This window comes from Trichophyton rubrum, assembly GCF_000151425.1.
Source record: "Trichophyton rubrum CBS 118892 genomic scaffold supercont2.6, whole genome shotgun sequence".
Taxonomy (NCBI): Eukaryota; Fungi; Ascomycota; class Eurotiomycetes; order Onygenales; family Arthrodermataceae; genus Trichophyton; species Trichophyton rubrum.
The window spans coordinates 1,118,797-1,139,036 of NW_003456423.1; the positions used below are offsets into that span (position 1 = coordinate 1,118,797).

A 20,240-nucleotide genomic window follows, 5' to 3' on the forward strand; every position below is an offset into this window, starting at 1 on the left:
GATCACACAAGCTGCTTTACGCAGCAACTTGTGCTCTCTCCTCCTCTCTCACTGTCTCACCATTCTGGACAACATCTTCTTCTTCATAGATATCGTCATCGTCTGCTTGTGACGGGGTATAATTGGGGTGTTGTTCTGCTGGCACCCAAGAGTCACGATCTCCACGCATTGACTGTTCATGGCTGCCCATGCCTCCTCCATCAGCACGAGCTTTTGAAATGTTGTTCCGCCTTCGTTGGGATAAAGTTCGAGATCGTGTGGAAAGCTTTGAGTGAACTGCCGCGCTGGACGAGACCCAATTTGTCAATGCGTCCTCACAATCCTGAATTATAGCTTTGCTAGCATCATATCCGTCATAGGCTGCCCGTGTTTCGCCGGGGGTAACGGGTGTGTCGTCAATCAGTTCGACAAGGTGCTTTCCATAACCTGCAATAATTGCTAATTTCTCACAGTGTTCCCTCAGTGCGTCAAACTGGTAGTTGAAGGCAGCCTTGACTTTTTCGCGGGTAATATTTGAAAGTTGTGCTTCAGCAACAAGAGATTCCGCTTCAGCTCGAACAAGCTCTTGCTCTAAAACGACAAGGCGCGGTGAGTTAGGATCCTTGTATTTAAGCTGCGCAATCTGATCAGTGATTTTTTGTTTGCCTAGCGTGGGGTTAGTTAGGTGCCATGTAACGGAAAGCAACATAATCATGAACTCACGGTCTCTGCTGGGTTGGACAGAAGCTTCAATGTTACGAATACTCTTGATTGTCACCCGATATTGGTCGTATCGATCGATAAATTGGTCTTCAAGCTCGCCAATTTCGTATATTAGCACCCCAAGCTTATCAGTGATATCGGAAACATCGTCGTCACAGCCTTCTCCCCACAGAGATAATTGTTGCTACCAACTAGGTTAGAATTTATGTTCCGTATTTGAATATTCACCAGTAAGAGACGTACTGCAACATCCATTCGCTCTCTGCCGACCAATTCCATACTGCGCATAACGTTTTTCTCCATCTTCACAAGTTGTGAAAGCTTCTTGGCGAGATCAGGGCCAAAACTGCCGGCGGCTGTTTTGCGGAAAGCATGGCCTAAAAAAGAGTATATTGTTAGCCGGGTGATATATAAGCCATGTCGGTATTGGTATATTTTCCCGCTACTACTCGAGAGTCCCTTGGTATATCCCAGGCAAATATGAGGATGTAGCGAAGTGAAGCTTTTCACTATAAATCAGGTAAAACGTACCAAGGCTTGTGTTCCCAAAAAGCCTATTGGTCTTGGTCGACGATATTGGTGGCGGGGGGCTCTCAATTTGGGAAGCAGTCGGCGCACGAGTCTGGCGCAAGGAATAGGTACGGTGCATATTGAACGGCAGCACGTATGTGAATCCAAACAGTAACGAAAGAAATAGGAATTAAAATGTCAATCAGTCGAAAGTAGACAACTTTATAGCGCCGTAGATTCCTCCAATTATCCTTCTTCTTGCCTGTTTTGTAGGAAGGAACGGAAGGAAATTGATGGAATCAAACGGACTTTGGTGTCAAGAGGTGCAGAAAGTGACAGATAGTGACTTTGCAGACTCAGTTGCAGCGTTGAAGCGGTAACAATTGGCAGTATAGTCGGTTAATCGAGTGTGGTATTGTTGCAAGGGACCGGCAGACGTCTGGAGGCGAAGTTGGGTGCTTGAACTTGGGTGGGAAGAGTTGGGCGTTTGTTTTGTTATTAAATATCGGAAGGATGATGACGTCGTTGATGACTCAGCATATCCCTCCTTTCAGCCGCTTCCAAAGCTGTCACACAAGCGGCTTTGTTCGATTTGACAATTTTGGTAGGGATACAAAGGAGAGAAGTTACTATTAGGGGGTCCCTTGCAGGAGAGTGGCTTGTAATTACTTCCGTTTTACTTTCGTCCACCGTCCCTCCGCCAGACCCAAGTTGCAGCCCTCAAACGTCACATCGCTTTTCTACGTCATGTCTCCACCTGGTCTGCCAACATTGTGAATGATCTGAAACGGAGACGGGGATTTACATTTGGTAGTTCAATCTAGAACAGCTATGCGGCCTTCTCATTCGTGCAGATCATCGGAGAATTATCCGTGGGCTGCTCAGAAAGTCAATTGATAAGTAAGGGTGGCTGTACAAATTGCCGCTGGCGCTGTTATTCATATCCAAGTACATTATGTTTTCGTATCTTTTTCTTTTTTCCTAGCCTTGCGTGGGGGCTGCTTGCTGGCAGTTTCATCATCTACATCGATGGAGGTGTCGGTGGCTCTCATCCGTCGTCTTGATGCTGCAGAGGCATTATCATCACCTCCTGTAAATTTTTCCGGTGAATCAGTGTCCTCGTCGATGGACGAACCCAAAGTCGTTTGTTTTGCTTCTGCTTGGTTCCTCAACCTTCCAAAAGCCTTTTCAATACGACTTTTGCCTGCAGTTCGTTGTCGAGGGGCAAAGGCTCCTGCGCCCTGAGGGCCTTGGAAGAACCCAGTGATGTTTGATTGGGTACCCTCCTGCTCTCTTCGATTCACATCCCGTATTACGGGGACAAGGACTTCATCAGTCCGTTCCGGTGACCATCCGACTGTTGCCATTAGGAATTGTCTCACAGCATCCAAATCAGGAACTCCCCATATAAACCCAGAGGGATCGGAATCTACCTCGGGTTCCAGATAAGCCTTCTCAACCGCCTTGTTTGGGAAACCTGGAGGTAAAAACAGTTTCGTAACATTTTTCTTAAACTTCTTGCGGAACCCTTCATGGGGATCATCGGGGATTTTATATCCCAACTGGACTTGTGACCACCAATCCCTAAACTCTTCCAAGTCTGAAAATTCTGTGAGTATTTCAAGCGCCGTCACAGGACCTATGCCTGGAATCCCCTCCGTATAATCACTTCCTAGCAAGTGAGAAAAGCTAATAAGCTTTTTCCTATCCAATGTATATTCCTTTTCTAGGTCGCTTGAAAGATAGCACTCCACATATTTCGACTGGTTGAACATGTTTTTGTAGATCCGAGTGCCTCCAAATAAAAATGTATCGCTATCGTCTGTGACAATACCGTCAACTAGCCCCAAAGTCACTAGTTCGGCACACTGCGCCTCAGCTTCCATTGGAGCCGTAATATATGGAAGTCCAAATAATCGTAATAATTGCTGACATTCTGTAACCATGATTTGAGATACTTCATCAGCGTCCCGTCTATCCTTCTTCTGTTGGGAACGAAGTTGCTTCAATTCTTGCTCATAGTCAAAAGCATTTTCAGCTTGACTTTTAGAATTCAATGTTGAAGCAAAGCGGGCATGTTCCTCAGCTTCCATAGCTAGTTGATACATCAGTTCGTCATCTTCGGGATCGGAATACTCGTCATCCCCGTCAGGATACACTCCCAATTGGTTCTCGGAGCCTTCAGCTCCCACATTGGGAGTTGAGGGACCAGAAGGCAGAGGCGCCGTGACTTCATCCCTAGCCTCAGGATTCAGTGGTATAGAAGTAGTGTTGGGTGTGTCTTCACTAGATTTAGACAACTCTTGAGGTTGGTAAACCCCTTCGACTTTCTCAGGCGTTGACTTCGATGTGGTATCTTCCCGTACATGAGGGAAATTGTGAGTGGCAGGGCTTAGTGAGTAGTCAGTGGTCATGATCTTTTCATCCTGCAATTTCACTGGGGAGGTCGGTAGCTGGACACTGCCACTCGGCGTGGGAGATGCTAGGTTAATGACTTCCTTCTCAGTGCCCTTATCGTCATCGCTGTCTGTTATACCTATAGCATTTGAGCAAGGAAGAATATTGTTGGTTTGTAATGACTGCTGGTAGGTCTTAACCTGAGACTCCTCTCTTGGTATGAACTCCTTTTGTTCAGATGGCCCCGTAAACCAAGGAGGAAGCGGTTGAGTTTCTTTCTCTTTTCCTTTGGGTTCAGAATTCTCAAAGCCCCCGGCGTCGGTATCTTCTGGATCCTTATTCGCATTACGAGGTTCCTGCGGACCCCTGATTATCCTCAGCGGTTCAAATGGCAGCGGACCAGAGAATTGGCGAGAAGGCTGAGTGTTACTGACTGATTGCTTTGTAACCCTAGATTTGGCTAAGGCAGAGAAGAACTCCATATCATCATCACTATCTGACTGGTTTGGGATATCTTTCGCATTGGCTGCCTCGCTGGTTGTAGCTCTTCCTGCCCACTCTTCAATCATAGGATGGTCGGCTTCGGGTATATATTCCAGGGATAGGTCAATTGCTCTGGAAAGATCTTTAGCTTCTTCAGCTTCTATGTGCTCGAAAAGTTCATCAACTCTAGAAGCCTCTGCTTCTGTCCCATCATCCACAAACAAGGCATCGTCCACACTATCTTCGGTGACTTCCATCTCGCCCGTCGCTAACTGCGTGCGATGCTGTTGTGCGATAGATTCGTCGAATACACCATGTTTAAATATTGGCAGTTTTGGAAGGCGATTGAGGCCTTCAATAGGCACGTCCTCAAATTCTTCGCCCTCATCATCGTCGTCCGGCAAGTGGCATTCCTCCTGTTTATCTATTTCAATGGGCTTGTTTATACTAGACCCTTCTTTATTACCCAAAACACCAAGAGCCCATCCACCCTCAACTCCACTGTCTTTCACTAGTACGTACTCCCTGTCTCTCTCTCCAGCAACCCGGGAAGACCCGCTCCCGTAAGCGAGATTATCGCCATTCATCCCACTGATATTCATGAGACGTTGAGTAAGGTTATTACGCTCAGCCACTCGCTCTATTTGAAATCTGGAAAAAGCCATACGGTCCGGAAACATGGTATCTAGCTGATCTTTAGAATACCCCATTCGTAGCCTGCTTCGAAGCCTGGCGGCATTCAGTATATTATACCGATCGCTAGCAGGCAGGCTGAGGAAAAATGGCCCGTCAAAGTCAATTTTTGAAAAATCATAGAGGTTAATATTTTCGCCAGACTTAAATTGCTGTGCGTAAGCTTCCAGTTCTTCGTGCGACATGATCCTGGGGTCATTTGGTGCGCCCATTTCTGCTAGAGACATCTCCAACTCGGGAAGATGATATGCATCAGTTTTCCTAAACTGTCTATTCCTTTGCCTCTCTGCTTTAGTCATTAGGGTTTCCTCAGCATAGACTAATTCGTCTGGCAGCTGTTCCTCTTGCGGTTCATGTTGAGATTTTGCTTTTCTTCTTGCTGCTTCCTCCTCAGCCTGCCTTTGAATTTGGATGGCCAACAATTTGCTAGCAGTTCTTGCAGCATCTTCTCTTCTTCCTTCTCTGCGTCTCTTCCGGTTTGCAATAGTCTGCCGCTTGAGTATCGGTGCGCCACCGTCAAAAACGAAGACTGGTTTAATGCCAAAATAGAGTAGTTTGCAGATTCGCCTGAAAAATCCAACGATATGTGCATTCCGGAGAGCATTGCCCTCTTTATCACGTACAGCTTTGAGGAATTGGTATATCCATATAGATGCATCGATGGCGAGCCTCCTCTTGTTAAGGGTTTCGAGCTTGATAGGCCGCGCGCAAGGCTTGACGACCGTCCAAAGCCCAGTCACACCCATGACGTATAGCCAGCGGCGGTATCGACATGGACAGCACAGTGCTTTCCAACATCACAGCTTGTTCTCGTACCTGTCTCTAGATGGATAGAGTCGCCGTGGGTGAAATGAACATGAGTCGAGATGATCGAAGGTTCAGCCGCTTCAGCCTGTTAGTCAAGGCACCAGCTTAGTCATCTTGGAGGCGCGTGATCACGTGGATAACTGAGGCTCTAATCTTTATTTTGCACTCAAAACTTGTTCCCCTCCAAAATTGAACATAAAAATTGATAATTTGCTGGAGGGTCAGAGGGTTGGTTATAGGATAAATTATTGGTATGAATAAGGTGTCTTTCCATAGGGATTTCTTGTTGTATACATAATTAGCATCGATGTCATGCTCAATCAAGGTGAATCTCCGAGCTACCCCTCCTCTCTTTAATTTTGTGCTTTGCACTAAAAGTATTCACAGAACCATGACACATGCCTCCCCATAACGGCCCTTAAACATGTAAATATACCCGGCAGAAGATTACTACTTAATGGGAGTGGACCATTTGTTCAACTACTTGATCAATCCAAGGGCATCCTGCTCGATCGATTCCGAGTGTTTGAACGAAATACTGTTCATGGAATCCAGGCGATTGAAGAGTGCTGGAGGGATGGCGACGATTATACCTCTACTTTTTTAATGTGGGGAGGATATTCTCTTCGAATTGTCAGGTTACATTTGCAAGGATCAAGGGAAACAGAAAATGTATCTCTATATCCAGGAAGCGGTGAATGTCGTGCGCCAGATTGGATTTTGGATACGACCGTTCCCAGTACCAGCTCCGAAATAAAAGGGGTTATCCAGGGGTTATTAATTACTGCACATAATGTAGTTTTTGCCCTTACATTCCTCCCCTACAAAACCGAACTGGGCAATGAAAATATTATCCAATTGCATGAACTAGGATCGAATTTGAGACCTATTCTCTACTCTGCTGATATCACCTGGGGCTCCAACCGTGTCCTTGTTGCTGCTGGAACAGTATTTGGCGAGATAATAATATGGTCCTGCCAACTGGCGCTTGATGCAGATCCATGCCAGCAAGCCAACGATACTATAACAATCAACCACTTTTTCACTGGCCATGAAGGGTCAATATTCGGAGTGGATATTTCCCCAGACATACCGATAAACGGTGGACAGGTAACAAAAAAATTTGTTGCCAGCTGCAGTGACGATAGAACCGTCCGTATCTGGGATATATCTTCATATCACCAAGGACTCACCAGCAACGGTGACTTATCAGCCTGCGAAACCATCACAATCAGCCGTGGAACTGGATTCTATATAACCCCAGCCGATGAAACGTCATCGGCGCAAGAATTCTGTCTTGCGAAAGAATATGGCCATGAAGCACGTATATGGGGGATTCGATTTCTTGACTTCGAGGTCTCTGACGACTACATCGCTTTCAACTTGATATCTAGGTCCGAGGATTGCACCTCTATCTTTTGGAACCTCACAACGAAATATGAACTCATCGATAATCAATATATACTTCTGAAAAACAGGACTACTTTAAAGCCAATATCATCCTATTCCTACCACGTGGGGAAAAATATATGGTCCATGGATGTGATCGAGAATATGGGTTCATTTGGCGTGCTCACGGGGGGAGCCGATAGCAATATATCGTCACTCATCGTTCCACGGCTAACTGGAGCGTATATTCCCGGAAGAAGGGTAAAGAATTATACCTACGATGGAGTTTATGATGAATTCCTTCGCATTAACAACCACCCTGCTGTGAGTAATGGGCGCACAAAGAATTCTAGGAGTGATGGTAGAATAAATTCCTTTGGATTTATTTCAGAAGATTCTTTTATCGCGCCATTTACTGAAGGAGTTGCCCTCCTTGGTCAGGTTTCCACACCCGAGCCGCAGGATATACGATCACAGGACGGAAGTGTGCTACAGTGGAGCACCGTTCCTATTATTGGGGGAGTAGGTTCCTACGGGGCGATAACTGGCATTCCAGAGAGGGAGATTGGTCTAATCGGCACGAGTACTGGGCGAATATTATGGTACAGTCACAAAGAAAGACGTGTGGAGGAGCTCGCAGATATAGGCCAAGGGATATCCGATATCTTCGTCATCCAACCCCCCAAGGGCTATGATGGCAATGATACCTGCCCTGTTACATTTATCACCAGCTCTAGGGCATTTTCACACGCCAACCTCCTTATTATTGAGGCTTCGCCATCCCCTAAAGTCTTTGCAAATCAACAACTTGCATTGCCAGCAGAATTTGTGGTCTCAAGTGCTCTTTCAATTCCCTCCATGTCATTGCTGATCCTTGGCGCTAGATGGGGAAACATTGTCGTGTTTCGTTTTAGCTTTGAATTACCGAGAGAAGTGCCAGAAGATCCGTTATGTGTCTTCCCAGCGCACAAAAAGGATGCAGTCACGTCCATCACCTACTTGCGGGAAGACCGAAACTCAAGTTTTGTGGATCTTATTACAACCGGAAGGGATGGAACCTACTGCATCCATCGACTTGACAGATCGGGCATTCAGTTCAAAATGGAAACACTTCACCGGATAAGTGCCCCATTCGGCGCGTATATTGAGGGTTCCAGGCTAGATCCTAAGACAGGACACCTGATACTATGGGGGTTCCGAAGCACATATTTCGTTTTATGGGATGAGACAACTCAGACAGAAATCTTGTCAGTTGAATGTGGAGGGGCTCATAGAAGATGGGCATACCATTTCGGGAATATGGGCCATGTGCTCTTGTGGATTAAGGCATCAACTTTTAATATTATGTCAGAGCAATTTCAGTGTCATCACCGTGTAAGGCAAGGGGGGCATGGCAGGGAAATAAAAGCTATGTCAATATCCAAAATGCAGGTTGACAGCGCTAAGGCCCCATGGACGGTACTTGCAACCGGCGCTGAAGATACCGAAATTCGTTTCTTCACGCTTAACGAAGGGGCAGAAGGGAAGGATGGCTTTCGTTCCATACGAGCCATCAAGAAACATAGCGCAGGATTGCAGCACCTCCAATGGTCAACGAGCGGCAGATTTTTGTTCAGCAGTGCCGGAAGGGAGGAGTTCTATGTCTGGAGAATTAGATGGATACCTGGATTTGGGATCGGTGTTTTGAATGAAAGTGAAGCTCCCAAGTCTCGAGTGAATTCTGATCTACGGACAACACATTTCGACGTTATCAACGTCACAGCAGATGATAGCGGGCGTGAATCATTCCTGATCGCCATGGCCTACTCTAATTCGACTGCAAAGGTAAATGAAACCCTCAATTTACTTCTGAACGCCTATGTAACATGACGTTAACGGGAAGTACGTACCCCACAGGTATTTCACTACTTGTCGTCTGCAGAGGGTGGAGAGTTTACACTCCTAGCGCAGGGGGTATACACAAGCAACTGCCTTACACAAATCCGGCTAGTGATGTCGGGTTCTGAGCTGCAACTTATCACAGGGTCGACAGATGGACACATAGCAGTTTGGGATTTGACACCATCGATCAAGCCATATTTTGGTTTAGGCGGCAGATCCATCAAGCGCAGGGATGACGTACCGTTCCCTGCCGAGCCGGTGTCGATCAAATGGGGAGATCGTAGAACCGCACACCAGAGCAGCATAAAGGCAATGGAGCTGCTCCCGCTACCAGGGGCACAAGTCCTGCTCATCACTGGTGGAGATGATAATTGCCTCGCCTTTTCGACCCTCAGATTCTCGGAGTCTTCAACCTCCGGGCCTTGTCCGAGCCTTATCAGCCGCTTCTCAACGGTTTCGTATCCAAATGCGCATGCTTCGGCAATCAATGCCATCTGCCAGGTGCGGTGTATTGAACATGGAGCGGATAAAAGGATGGTTGGATTCCTTGTCGCATCAAGCGGGAATGACCAAAGGATCAAACTATGGTCTGCATTGGTTGATAGTATAGACGGGGATGTTCAGGTATCTCTGCAGGGCGATATGTACACCGCCGTGGCCGATCTGTCCGCAATAGATCAATTCACAGTGCAAGCCAGCGGACAAGACAGGGAGTACCTTGTTCTCTGTGGTGTTGGGATGGAAATGTGGGATGTTTGTACATAGTACTCCGTGGTCACCATGATGATGCCCAGCAAACATGCAGTGATTAAGCATCTCTCCCTGGTCAATCCTATCAATCTTAAAAGGGATGAAAGTGTCTATATATTGAGTCCATCCCCAGGGTGCCCCAGATTACCTGCCTATCAACTTTCTTCTCCGCTTTTTCGCTCCTTGTCCCTGTCTCCTCGTCCTTCGATTCGGCTCACCGTTTGCTCAGTAGGAGTTGAGATATCTCAATGCGCATAATTTTATGCACAAGTGAAGCCAAGCTTTGCACTAATTAATACTTCACGTGACTTATTTTTGACCGGGCGCCAAGGTTCTCGATAGGAGAGAAAACACGACAACAAGAGGAAGCCAAATGCCAAATTCGACATTACCAGTGACAACGCGATGAGGAATAATTAGACAAGGAGCATATGACACAGCAGGTTGCAATGGAGAGAGACGAAGCGCGGGAGTACCTTGAGAGCCTGGTGGACAAGGTCCTTCGTGTGCACACCTCGGACTCGCGAGTGTTCGTAGGTCTGTTCAAATGCACAGATAACGTGGGTAAACCTGCGCCATTCCTCCGGTTCAACATTGGGACTTGCGGATGATTAAACTCTGGATATTGTGTGAAAAATAGGACCGAAACATGATACTGAGCACCACGCATGAGTATCGCTGCCCGACAGAGTCAGCTCCTGCTGAACAAGCCTCTGCAGAGGAGACGGAAGGCCCGAAGACGCCTTGCAACGAACCACTCGATTTTAATACTGACATGACCCGGCGGTTCATTGGGCTGGTTGTGATTCCGGGCCAGCACATCACAAAGATCGAGCTTGATAAATCTACGACAGGTGCACACGGTGGCTGAGAGTGATGGCCAGTGTCCCAGCATTGACGATAAAACAAATGAGGCAACTCGAGAGACGCCCCCTTTTTTTATTCCCCTCCGACAGCGGCGAAGTGGGCTGAATCATACGGGTGCATAAAAAAGCCAAGAAAGCTGGACTGGGGTGCTTTGTGCGCCTTGACGTGCGGCGGGGGAGAAACAAGGACGGGAAGAGTAGGGAAAATTATTGTCACAGAGACAGAGGGGAAAAAAAGGAATAAAATAACATGGAGGACCCGATCAGCAGGAACCACGTTCCGCAGGACTGCTGGCTGGAACATAGGGTGCATCCGATATAGCTACGCACAGCCCAAAACGGCAGCCTGGAGTGTGTGAGCTTCTCTGCACGCCGAGTCCATGGAGAGGTGTTTTTTTTTTCCCTCCCTGAACGCTCAGGTCACACCAAAGGAGGCTGCCACGATATCGACCTGCATATATGTAGCAAATGTATTACTTGCAAAGGACTGCGCAGACGGGTGTAGTAATCGAATATATTTAGACCGAATATATTGGGAAAATGCAGACAGTACTCCATAAAATATGATCTCGAGTCTCTTTGTCGCCTTTTTCGTCTCTTCAGTCGGAACAATAAACTTCGCGGGAACACGTCCCAGATATCCAGTTATCGTGGAGGAACAGTGACCCTCGCGATGGATCTGCAGCCGTTGCTGGACTAGTCCTGGCCAGGCCTCAGCGACAACAGGCCATTTGATGAAACCGAGAATTAGCGTCCACTGTGATTCGCACTTCGGGACGGTAAGCGAGCATCACATTGGACGAACTGGTTGGGGGCACGTATATTGCTTTTGGATCGTCAGAATCAGCAACAACATGGAGCTCAAGCAGCTTCTGATACACGAGGCGACTGATAGACGGAGTAGGTATATATATCTGCTTATCGAACTTCCAGGCCGAAGGATAGCATCCGTACTCCATATTCAGTGCTCCATCAGAGTCGATAGCTGGCTTATATATGTGTGTCTTTGCTGTGCACTTCTGTACTCCCTGCCGCTGCTGCAAGCCCTGGCGCTGTGATACCTCGCCATAAGGCTGACGCCCGTTCCAACTGACTCCTCATCGTCACCACCGCCGTCACTCTCCCTGTTTCCCTCCTCCCGTCTCGTCGTCGCGCTCTCTCACCATCTCTGTCTGTATCGTCGTCCCAGCTTGATATCTTCAAGGTCAAAATAACCTGAGGTCGCCACGCGCGCTTCGGCAAAACGAAGTTCCGGCGCCGGCCTGTCCGCCTTTTCCATTTCCATCCTTTTTTTTTTTTTTTGCCTTTTTTGCTCCCGCATCTCGACTTTATCTTGAAAGGGAAAAACCATCGCCGAACTTTCTCGCCCTCAACTCAACCTCCGTCCAAGCCGTGACCAAGAACGCCCGCCAGCAAGCCACCCGTCCAGCTTCTTACGCACAAGAAGACGACGACGACGACGAAACCTGCCGCAGATTCCGTGTTTTGCTACGTCTAATGTCTGCCGACACTCCTTAGGGCCCTTCTCTACCCGCAAGTCGGTCTGCAGCTTTGCCCCTGCTCAACTTGAGTCCCTTTATCTCGCTGAGCCTTCCACCACCACCACCACCCCTCCTCCCTGCTCTCTCGCCGCCAGATAGGTGCGTAACATATACACAGCCCGGCAGGAATCAATCTACGACCATCCTGCGGTCTACCAGCGCTCGCTCGTTTGCGGATCGCCTGCCGGAGACGCTGGTTGCTTCTTTGTGGACCTGAAACTAACTCGCCACTACCCGTAGATACCGCTGGAAAATCCTATAGTGCCCAGATCCTGACCCTGCCACCCCCGTCAAAAGGCGTTACTTTCTCTTGCGTTCCCACTGTTTTCCTCCTTGCTCAGACGAGCGGTTAAATCTACGAACCTGGAGCCATTTCACCGTCGTCGTGCTCCTCTTCCTCCTCCTCACAATAACCTGGACGACCGCCTTACGTCCACCATCAAGTCTTGCAGGATACTGTCGCACACTACCTCGTTTGTAGAGGCTAGTTTCCTCTGCTTCATCTCCACCCTCTTCGAGCCACCTTAACGGTCATTTCTTCGAGCAACCTGAAACAGCAAAGAATAGATAGAGGAGAGAAACGAAAGGAAAATCAAGGCAGGATTCAAACAAGACCAAGATACAAGTCCTCTTCAGCATGGGACAACAGCAATCGAAGAATGTGTCCCGGTCAAATGGGGGAGGATTGCAGGTCGAAGGCTTACAAGCGTATCCTTCAATCTCAAAATCCGACACAAAGGACTCCAGCCGTTCCATCCGTGGCTCGATTCGTTCCAAGATACCAGGAAGTGGCAGGAGTGATAAGACGGACAGCCCAAGGGCCTCTAATGGAACCCTTGCGCGCTCAGACAGTGCTCCTCCCGAAGGGTTAGACGCTGCCTTTGCTCGCTCTTCTATTTCGCGACATGCCCGCAACCTCTCTGGCTCTTCCTTGCCAATTCCACCAGTCAGCTCACAGGACGATTTGCAGGATGAAGCGCCAAACCCACCACCTTCCCCTCCACACTCATCATCAATCGGTCGTGGCCACAAGGATGTCAAGGCCGCACAAAAATCCGGAGAAGTTGACCACGTGTCCGATGCTGGTCCGCAACATGTTGCTCCAACGACCGTTGCTCAAAAGGCCGGCGAGTCCATCCTGATTAAGAGAGAGAATTCTCTCAACCCCGTCTTGAACGAGTCCGGCGCCAGGTCGGTAATAGACCAGAATGGGACTAACGGATCCCCCGGCATGACTATCGGAGCGCTCAAGTCTATCGATGTTGACGATATGATAACGCGACTCCTTGATGCTGGCTATTCCACCAAAGTCACGAAAGCAGTGTGCCTCAAAAACGCTGAAATCATTGCCGTCTGCACCGCTGCTCGCGAACTTCTTTTGACGCAGCCAGCTTTACTCGAGCTCTCAGCGCCAGTGAAGATCGTCGGCGATGTTCATGGCCAATACACTGACCTAATCAGACTTTTCGAAATGTGTGGATTCCCTCCAAATTCTAACTATCTTTTCCTTGGTGACTATGTCGACAGAGGGAAACAATCTCTAGAGACTATCCTTCTCTTACTCTGCTACAAGCTTAAATACCCCGAGAATTTCTTCCTACTTCGCGGAAATCATGAGTGCGCCAACGTTACACGCGTTTACGGTTTCTACGATGAGTGCAAACGACGATGCAATATTAAGATTTGGAAAACATTCGTCGATACATTTAACTGCCTTCCCATCGCCGCTATTGTTGCCGGCAAGATATTCTGCGTTCATGGTGGCCTCTCTCCCAGCCTGTCTCACATGGACGATATCCGCGGTATTGCTCGACCAACTGACGTTCCTGATTATGGACTATTGAATGATCTACTATGGAGCGATCCAGCGGAAATGGAAGAGGACTGGGAGCCTAACGAACGAGGCGTAAGTTATTGCTTTGGTAAAAAGGTCATTATGGAATTCCTGCAGAGACACGACTTCGACCTTGTTTGTCGCGCACACATGGTTGTCGAGGACGGGTATGAGTTCTTTAACGATCGCATCCTTGTCACTGTATTTTCTGCTCCTAATGTAAGCTGCTCTTTCCCCTGTTAATGTTACACTAAAGTCGTCTAACTGTTTTCATAGTATTGCGGCGCATTCGACAATTGGGGAGCCATTATGTCCGTCTCTGACGAACTCCTCTGCAGTTTCGAGCTGCTCAAGCCTCTCGATTCAAGTGCTCTGAAGAACCACATAAAGAAAGGCAGAAATAAACGAAACAACGTTCTCAACAGTCCAGTAAGTTCCCACACTTCATTGCCGTGGACTGTTAATCCGTTTCTCACAACGGCAAATTGTATCTATGATATAAATACTAACTCCCTTCCCTCCAGCCTGCTATGGTTTCTGCCCAAAGTTATTGAGAGTGAATCAAGATACCCTACCTACTATTTACACCCGCTAGAGGTCTACTCTTAGCTGTCGTACGCGAGAGAGGGAATTCAAGAGCCAGACGCTTCTTATTTTCTTCCACTAATTGCTGGCCTTTTCAGCCTCGCACACTCTTCTTCCTCGTGCTACAAACAATTTACAAGGGTTGGGGATTTATTGCGTGTGCCTACGTTAACAAACACGCGGCCTGAAACGGGACGGATAACTAATACCGATGCTGCGATTTCTGAAGCAATACCAGCCGCCGTTTTTATCCTAACTCAGCCAATCCATACTCCATGGCAAGGACAAGAACCCATGCCATACCATGCCATGTCATGCTGTCTTGGACCAACCGACACCCGCATGACTCGCCAGCCTCCCATGAAACCAAAAAAGAATGCCCGACCAGCCAATCATTAACGATTCCGCAAGGCTCGCTTTCCCAGGCCTAGGTGCCTTAGCAGCACACCATTTCTGGCTTTCCACGCTTCCTAGGATCTTACTTTTCGCCTCTTTTTCCCTGTAATTATTGGACGTATCTACATGCACAAGACTGGGAGAGCTTGATGTATTTTTTGTAGCGACATGACCATTTTTTTTTTTTTTTTTTTTCTTGACGCTTTGCTCGGCTTTCATCTGTTTAATTGATGTGATGATAGCCGGTGTCAGAAGCGAAGGGACTGTAATATTTGCATCCATTAAGGCCCCCATGGCTTGTTCTTTTGCTCTTTGATGTGTTCAATGAGACTTCGTTTGCTCTATTCTACTTTATCATGACTTTTTCTGTTATGCTCTTCGTGCTTTCGTATTGTCTCCTGTTTATACCTAATACCATCTCTTTACTGTTTATTATACCTGGCTCGGTTTTATATATTATGAAAAAAGAAGATTCGTTTCTTAACTCTTGCTCCTTTCCGGTAATATTTCTTTTGATGTAGAAGCAGGTGCGTTGATGATCCCACGCGGAAGAAGTCATAGTTAACTACATTTACACCGTTCTTCAATGAATACCAATCGCCCTCGTCCGCTGTCCAGTAAATAAAGATTGTAAAGGCATACATTCATATCAAAAGATACGTAATAGCATTAACTAGAGGTAACCTGTAGTGACAACCCCAAGGCTGCAGCTTTCCTACATAAAATAATCCAATGGTAACAAATCCAACTCCCCGGAGAAGAGGGCAGCCATCCATCTGCTTCCGCTACAAGACGGACTGGTTCAAAATAGCAGACGAAGTGCGAAGCATGAGAATGAAACTGGGGGTGGTCAAAAAGAGGAAAAGGATAAAGCATCACTGTAGTCAAACATGGTAATGAAAAAAGGGAGGTGGAAGGATAAGAGAAGATTTCTCCAAACAAGATATATCATAGGTAATAGGGATTATGATATAGAAGTAAGATAGATGAGACTTGGAATGCCAGTTTCAAGCACTCTGGATAATGATGGAAAAGTGAGAGCCGTGACGTAGAGAGAGTATAGGCAGATAAAAGGAACAAAGAGAAAAAGAAAATGGGCCGGGGTGAGATGGAGCGACCCGATAGCACCCCCTCATATGTACAAGGTGAAGAAGAAGCAGGGAAAAGGGGAATCAAAGATAAGACAGAATAATAGAACGTAATGGTTGGCTGGGAAGGGCCAATATAAGGAGCCAAGAGGTGATTGGGGTATCGGAGGCCAAGTGAGGTGTGGATTCAATTCTTTATAGTCAATTTTGCCCCGTCTTGGATTGAAAAGCACAACTCTTTTGAAGGCGTTCCCGCTCACATATCTTTAGCTGGACGGTTTATTGGAGTCTTCTGAGTTTGGCATCCCTGAGCTTGCAGAAGAAACCAGCGTTGGTGCAATTCGTTTTCTCTTTGGCTCTCGTTGGGCGGCGTTGTTTCCTGTTTGGTCGTCTTCGTCCTTGTCGTGAGAGTCTTCTTTCTCTGATTCGCTAACCGTGCTTATATCTCGCTTCCCCAAGACACTTCCACTAATGGAATTGGTAGCGCTATGGGACGACATGGGGGTTTCCGGTGGCGTACTAAAGGGCTGGCTAGAGCTCGTGGCGGTGACTGAGGGTACAGTGCCAAGAATAGGAGTTGGGTTGTTCACAACATTACCTGCCTTGGAAGTGGCCGAAGAAGGTGTGGCTGGACCAGAGCTAGCTGCACGGGCAGGGACTGCGGTTGGGGTTGGCGCCGGGGTACCAATTGCCGCTAAAGAAGCCTTGCCGGCGGAATTTTTGCGGGGAGAAGTCAAAATTGGTGACTGAACAGTGGGGGCATTCGAGGACACTCCCACATTAGATGAGATCGGATGTGGCTTCTCCATAGTGTACACCTGGCCTAGTTCTCCGGGAGAAAAGGAGAGCGATGAGCAGAATCCATCAGAGGAACTCATTATAAGGGTAAGCCCGTCGTGCGACCTGATATTTTAGTTAGTATCAAACTACGTAGTGAAGGAAGTATAGATAAAAAAGGACCTACCAGGAAAGATCGGTAAAGGTAGCAAAGTGCAGGTTATTTACTACACAAAGCGGTGTCTGCTGCTGCGTATCGTATACCAGAACTGCATCTTGGGTTGCAACAGCGTAGACCATGCGATATGGCAACGAAAATACTGGGGGAATAGGGGCGTTCTGTGAGCCGGTGTCATTTTCGTTCGTTCCCAGTTGAGGAAACGAACGTGCCGTCTCGCTGGTGGCTGAAGGTGGAGCACTGGATGGAGGCTCCATAGCTGGCTGAGAAATAACAGAGTCCGGGAGAGATGGGAATGCCTCTTCACCGGATGAGGAATCCAAAAATATCTGGCGAGTGGGCTTGGTGCCTTGCCTCAATGTATAGTATACTGGGGAACATTTAACAGCAACAGACGGTTTCTTATGGCCTGGGAGATGAGCTATCGGCGGTTTATTGAAACCAGCGCGGGTGTAGACATAGACTGTGTTAATTATATCTTCCACGACCTTATCGTTCTGTCCGGCAAGGGAAACCTTGTACTGTCCGGCTGGCGTGAAGAGCAAGCTGCCGTCTGGAGCAAATGTCAAGCGTCTGAAAAAAGAGTTGAAGGTCTCGTTGGCATAAATGCTAGCGTTCTTCACGCCGATTCCACCAAAAAGTCCCGGAGATGCAGCTTCGAGGGGCTTCACGGCGGGTAACGGCATAGAAGGTGCTGGAGATGCTGACCTGCGGATTGAGGGTGAAGAGCCAAATGAGGAACGGCGGCTGAGAGACACAGGTGGCGGATCCATGGGTAGAGGAGCCGTCAGGGGAGTGCCTGGCGTTGAAGCACCAGGGGAGGACACAGTCATAGGGTTTCCCGAGGTCGATTGAACCCTGTTCCCACCAAAGTCGGGCACCGGGCTGCTTGAAGCTACCCGTTTCGCTGGAAGGTCCATCTTCAAAAACTTTCCATGCGTTGTCAAAGTGAATTGGCCATCCTTTGTCTTGAGAGCGTAGATATGCACCGATCGATCTGAAGACTGTGTGGCCACGTACTCGTTCAATGGGTCCCAGGCAACGCCTTGTACATAGTGAGAGTGTTCAGCAATCTGTCGAACCATCTGGCCTGTAAGGAGCTATTAGAATTGTTCTACAATAAGTCACGGATAGGTATAGTTAGTCAGTACCTGTCTGAGCATTGTAGATCCGAGCAATGTTGTCCATGCTGCCGGTAATGATAAAGACACCATCTGGAGACCATGCTAGATCGTATATCTCTGCTCCTGACGATCTACACATGTGCTTCACTCGCCAGGTTTCCTTATCGTCCAATGCTTCCTGTCCGAACGCCGGCTGTGTTTGTGTCTCAGAGGGAACCCAGAGAAGAACGTTGCCATCGTCTCCGGCAGATGCCAGCATCTCTCCTATACCAATGTCAATTTTCTATTGAGATTCATATACATGTATGTCTAAAAGATGAGGTGGAATAGACAGAACATAGTAGTACCTTTGGGGCAGAAGCGGACAACATTGACGGCCTGCGTGTGCTTGATTAGAGTACTAAGGTAGGTAACCTTGCGCTCTTCTCCGGTCGACTCGACCTTCCACAGCTATCCAAAATGTCAGAATCACGAGGAATTGGAGCTCCCGAAGAAAAGATGAAGCAAAAAAAAAAAGGGGGGGGGGGGGGAATATAGGGAGGAAGAGCTTAGCCGTACGCGAACGTTGTTATCACTATTTTCATCAGCCGGTTAGTTACCAGTACCACGCAGCTTTATCAACAGTGAGATCTTGGTTCATTTTTTGGAGAGCAAACGTACTTTCCAGCCGTGGCCAGTCGACCCTTGCCATGAGGATCGAAGTGCACCGAGTAGATAGGGGCATTGTCGTCGTGCCAGGCAATGAGCAGAGGGGTGGCCTTCATCGTAGCGGTTTAATGATAGCCAACAGAGGGCCGACCAAAAAGAGCCGGAAGTTCCCCTGCTGCCAGGAGCGTGGTAGAGCGTCTGTCGACTGGCGCCGCAGCTTCAGGATCCGCCCGCTACGCCAGCTGAGAGGGCTATCCAAAACCAGCTCGTGGGCTGCGTGAGACGGAGAGCTCTGGTCGAATATCCGGGGGTGTTGTGTTTAACTTCGCAGGTCAAAACACCATTGAAGCGACGGCGACACAGGCAGGTCGTTAGCTCGTCAGGGCCGAGCCGGCGAGCACGGCGAGTATCCAAGCCGAAGAGGCTGCTGGCTCAGCAATCAAGGGGGTGCAGCGGCGGGCGATGGCTGCGAGGAGCGACGGTGGTGATAGTGGTAGTGGTGGTGGTGAGGATGGAAAGCAGAGAAGCAACGCAGGTGGTTGTCAGCGAGAAGTCGAGAAGCAGCAGCTCCGCTAACAACATCTAACTAGTTGATTTGGATGCGATGACGCCCTGCAACAAACAAGCCCACCACCCTCGAGGGCGCATCGACTATTTCTTCATGCAAACAGCTCCCTGCCACGGCCTGTTTGTTTGTTTGAAATGCTTGCCAGCCAGCCAGGAAGACAGGAGGACCAGGAGCTGAGTGGACGGGCGAGTTACGCGGAGTCGTGTTTCCTCCAGCTAGCGACGGCTGGCCTGCATGACTAGCTGCGACAACATGCTATGCAACCGCCATGATTGGATCTCACATACGGATCTCGACTGGCTCTCTGACTCTCGGTGTCCATCTCTGCCTCTCTGCTGGTACGAGGCGGCGGCCAGCCTGTTGCGGTGCTGCTGGAGGTACAGGAGTCCCGAGCTACCGCAAGCAGATTCACATCACAACCGGCCAATACAGCTACCGAACCATCTAGCTGTCAATATATACATATCGTTGACTTGACTGTAGGTCACGGACGCCCTGGTAAGGCCTTCTTCACTCCGTCTGCTACTACTACTACTATATAGTTGATGTCCAGCTGGCACCTCGAGGATCAAATATCATCTCCTTCCAGCAGCAAAGCCTCCTGCAAACTCCCAGGAACGAGCTCGATACCCCTAATAGAAGGCTCAGGCATCCGTAGAAACTGCTCTAAACCCCCTATTTCCAGGCTTTATCGGCCTGTTGATTCTATATATCAACCTTATGAAAGCGATATTGCTTGCTATTTTAACCCCCGGATCTCAGCCGAAAGGAAGCAAATCCTCCGAAAAGAGTGATGGAGTGCTTGACGTGGAAAGGTTCATCCGACAGCTTCGGCTTTCCTTCAGTTTTATGGGAACGCTAAAGAGAATAGCCGGAGTAAGTTTGGAGAAAATACCTGGGTATCAAAAGGTGTACCTTTAATCCGCTGGCTTAGTCGTTTTGATACTGGGTTTCTGTTATTTCAAAACCGTGGGCTATATCATGTCAATTACTACTAATTACATCCATCAATCCATATTCCGG

At 48.2% G+C, this 20,240-nt stretch overlaps 7 protein-coding genes across 10 annotated transcripts; 4 read left to right on the plus strand and 3 right to left on the minus strand.

Annotated features, from left to right (window-relative positions):
• Positions 1-16: 16 nt before the first annotated feature.
• Positions 17-1,351, minus strand: TERG_05827 (uncharacterized protein; the record flags this gene model as incomplete). Its single annotated transcript, XM_003233910.1, has 4 exons — positions 17-645; positions 703-886; positions 946-1,079; positions 1,234-1,351. 4 exons carry the CDS (start codon positions 1,349-1,351, stop codon positions 17-19), a joined length of 1,065 nt encoding a protein of 354 aa, XP_003233958.1.
• Positions 1,352-2,165: 814 nt separating this feature from the next.
• On the minus strand, positions 2,166-5,531 carry TERG_05828 (uncharacterized protein; the record flags this gene model as incomplete). Its single annotated transcript, XM_003233911.1, has 1 exon — positions 2,166-5,531. The coding sequence occupies one exon, from the start codon at positions 5,529-5,531 to the stop codon at positions 2,166-2,168; it is 3,366 nt and encodes a 1,121-aa protein (XP_003233959.1).
• A 667-nt stretch (positions 5,532-6,198) lies between these two features.
• Positions 6,199-9,627, plus strand: TERG_05829 (uncharacterized protein; the record flags this gene model as incomplete). Its single annotated transcript, XM_003233912.2, has 2 exons — positions 6,199-8,805; positions 8,878-9,627. 2 exons carry the CDS (start codon positions 6,199-6,201, stop codon positions 9,625-9,627), a joined length of 3,357 nt encoding a protein of 1,118 aa, XP_003233960.2.
• A 434-nt stretch (positions 9,628-10,061) lies between these two features.
• TERG_05830 (uncharacterized protein) lies at positions 10,062-10,483 on the plus strand (the record flags this gene model as incomplete). Its single annotated transcript, XM_003233913.1, has 2 exons — positions 10,062-10,172; positions 10,253-10,483. 2 exons carry the CDS (start codon positions 10,062-10,064, stop codon positions 10,481-10,483), a joined length of 342 nt encoding a protein of 113 aa, XP_003233961.1.
• Positions 10,484-10,620: 137 nt separating this feature from the next.
• TERG_05831 (uncharacterized protein) lies at positions 10,621-12,201 on the plus strand. The gene has a single exon (XM_003233914.2). It carries the CDS (start codon positions 11,213-11,215, stop codon positions 11,534-11,536), a length of 324 nt encoding a protein of 107 aa, XP_003233962.1. The 5' UTR covers positions 10,621-11,212; the 3' UTR covers positions 11,537-12,201.
• Positions 12,202-12,205: 4 nt separating this feature from the next.
• Positions 12,206-15,287, plus strand: TERG_05832 (uncharacterized protein). 3 transcript variants are annotated; one of them, XM_003233915.2, is made up of 3 exons: positions 12,206-14,072; positions 14,130-14,282; positions 14,378-15,287. In XM_003233915.2, exons 1-3 carry the CDS (start codon positions 12,657-12,659, stop codon positions 14,405-14,407), a joined length of 1,599 nt encoding a protein of 532 aa, XP_003233963.1. In that variant the 5' UTR covers positions 12,206-12,656; the 3' UTR covers positions 14,408-15,287. The 3 variants fall into 3 exon arrangements, with proteins under 3 accessions (XP_003233963.1, XP_047606703.1, XP_047604487.1); XM_047750039.1 differs by having other exon boundaries at positions 12,206-14,282; XM_047748504.1 differs by having other exon boundaries at positions 14,130-15,287.
• A 7-nt stretch (positions 15,288-15,294) lies between these two features.
• On the minus strand, positions 15,295-18,504 carry TERG_05833 (uncharacterized protein). Of its 2 annotated transcripts, XM_003233916.2 has the most exons (3): positions 18,029-18,129; positions 16,887-17,967; positions 15,295-16,825 (listed from the first exon to the last, which is right to left on the minus strand). In XM_003233916.2, the coding sequence occupies exons 1-3, from the start codon at positions 18,063-18,065 to the stop codon at positions 16,189-16,191; spliced, it is 1,755 nt and encodes a 584-aa protein (XP_003233964.2). In that variant the 5' UTR covers positions 18,066-18,129; the 3' UTR covers positions 15,295-16,188. The 2 variants fall into 2 exon arrangements, with proteins under 2 accessions (XP_003233964.2, XP_047606704.1); XM_047750040.1 differs by having other exon boundaries at positions 16,887-18,504.
• Positions 18,505-20,240: the final 1,736 nt, after the last annotated feature.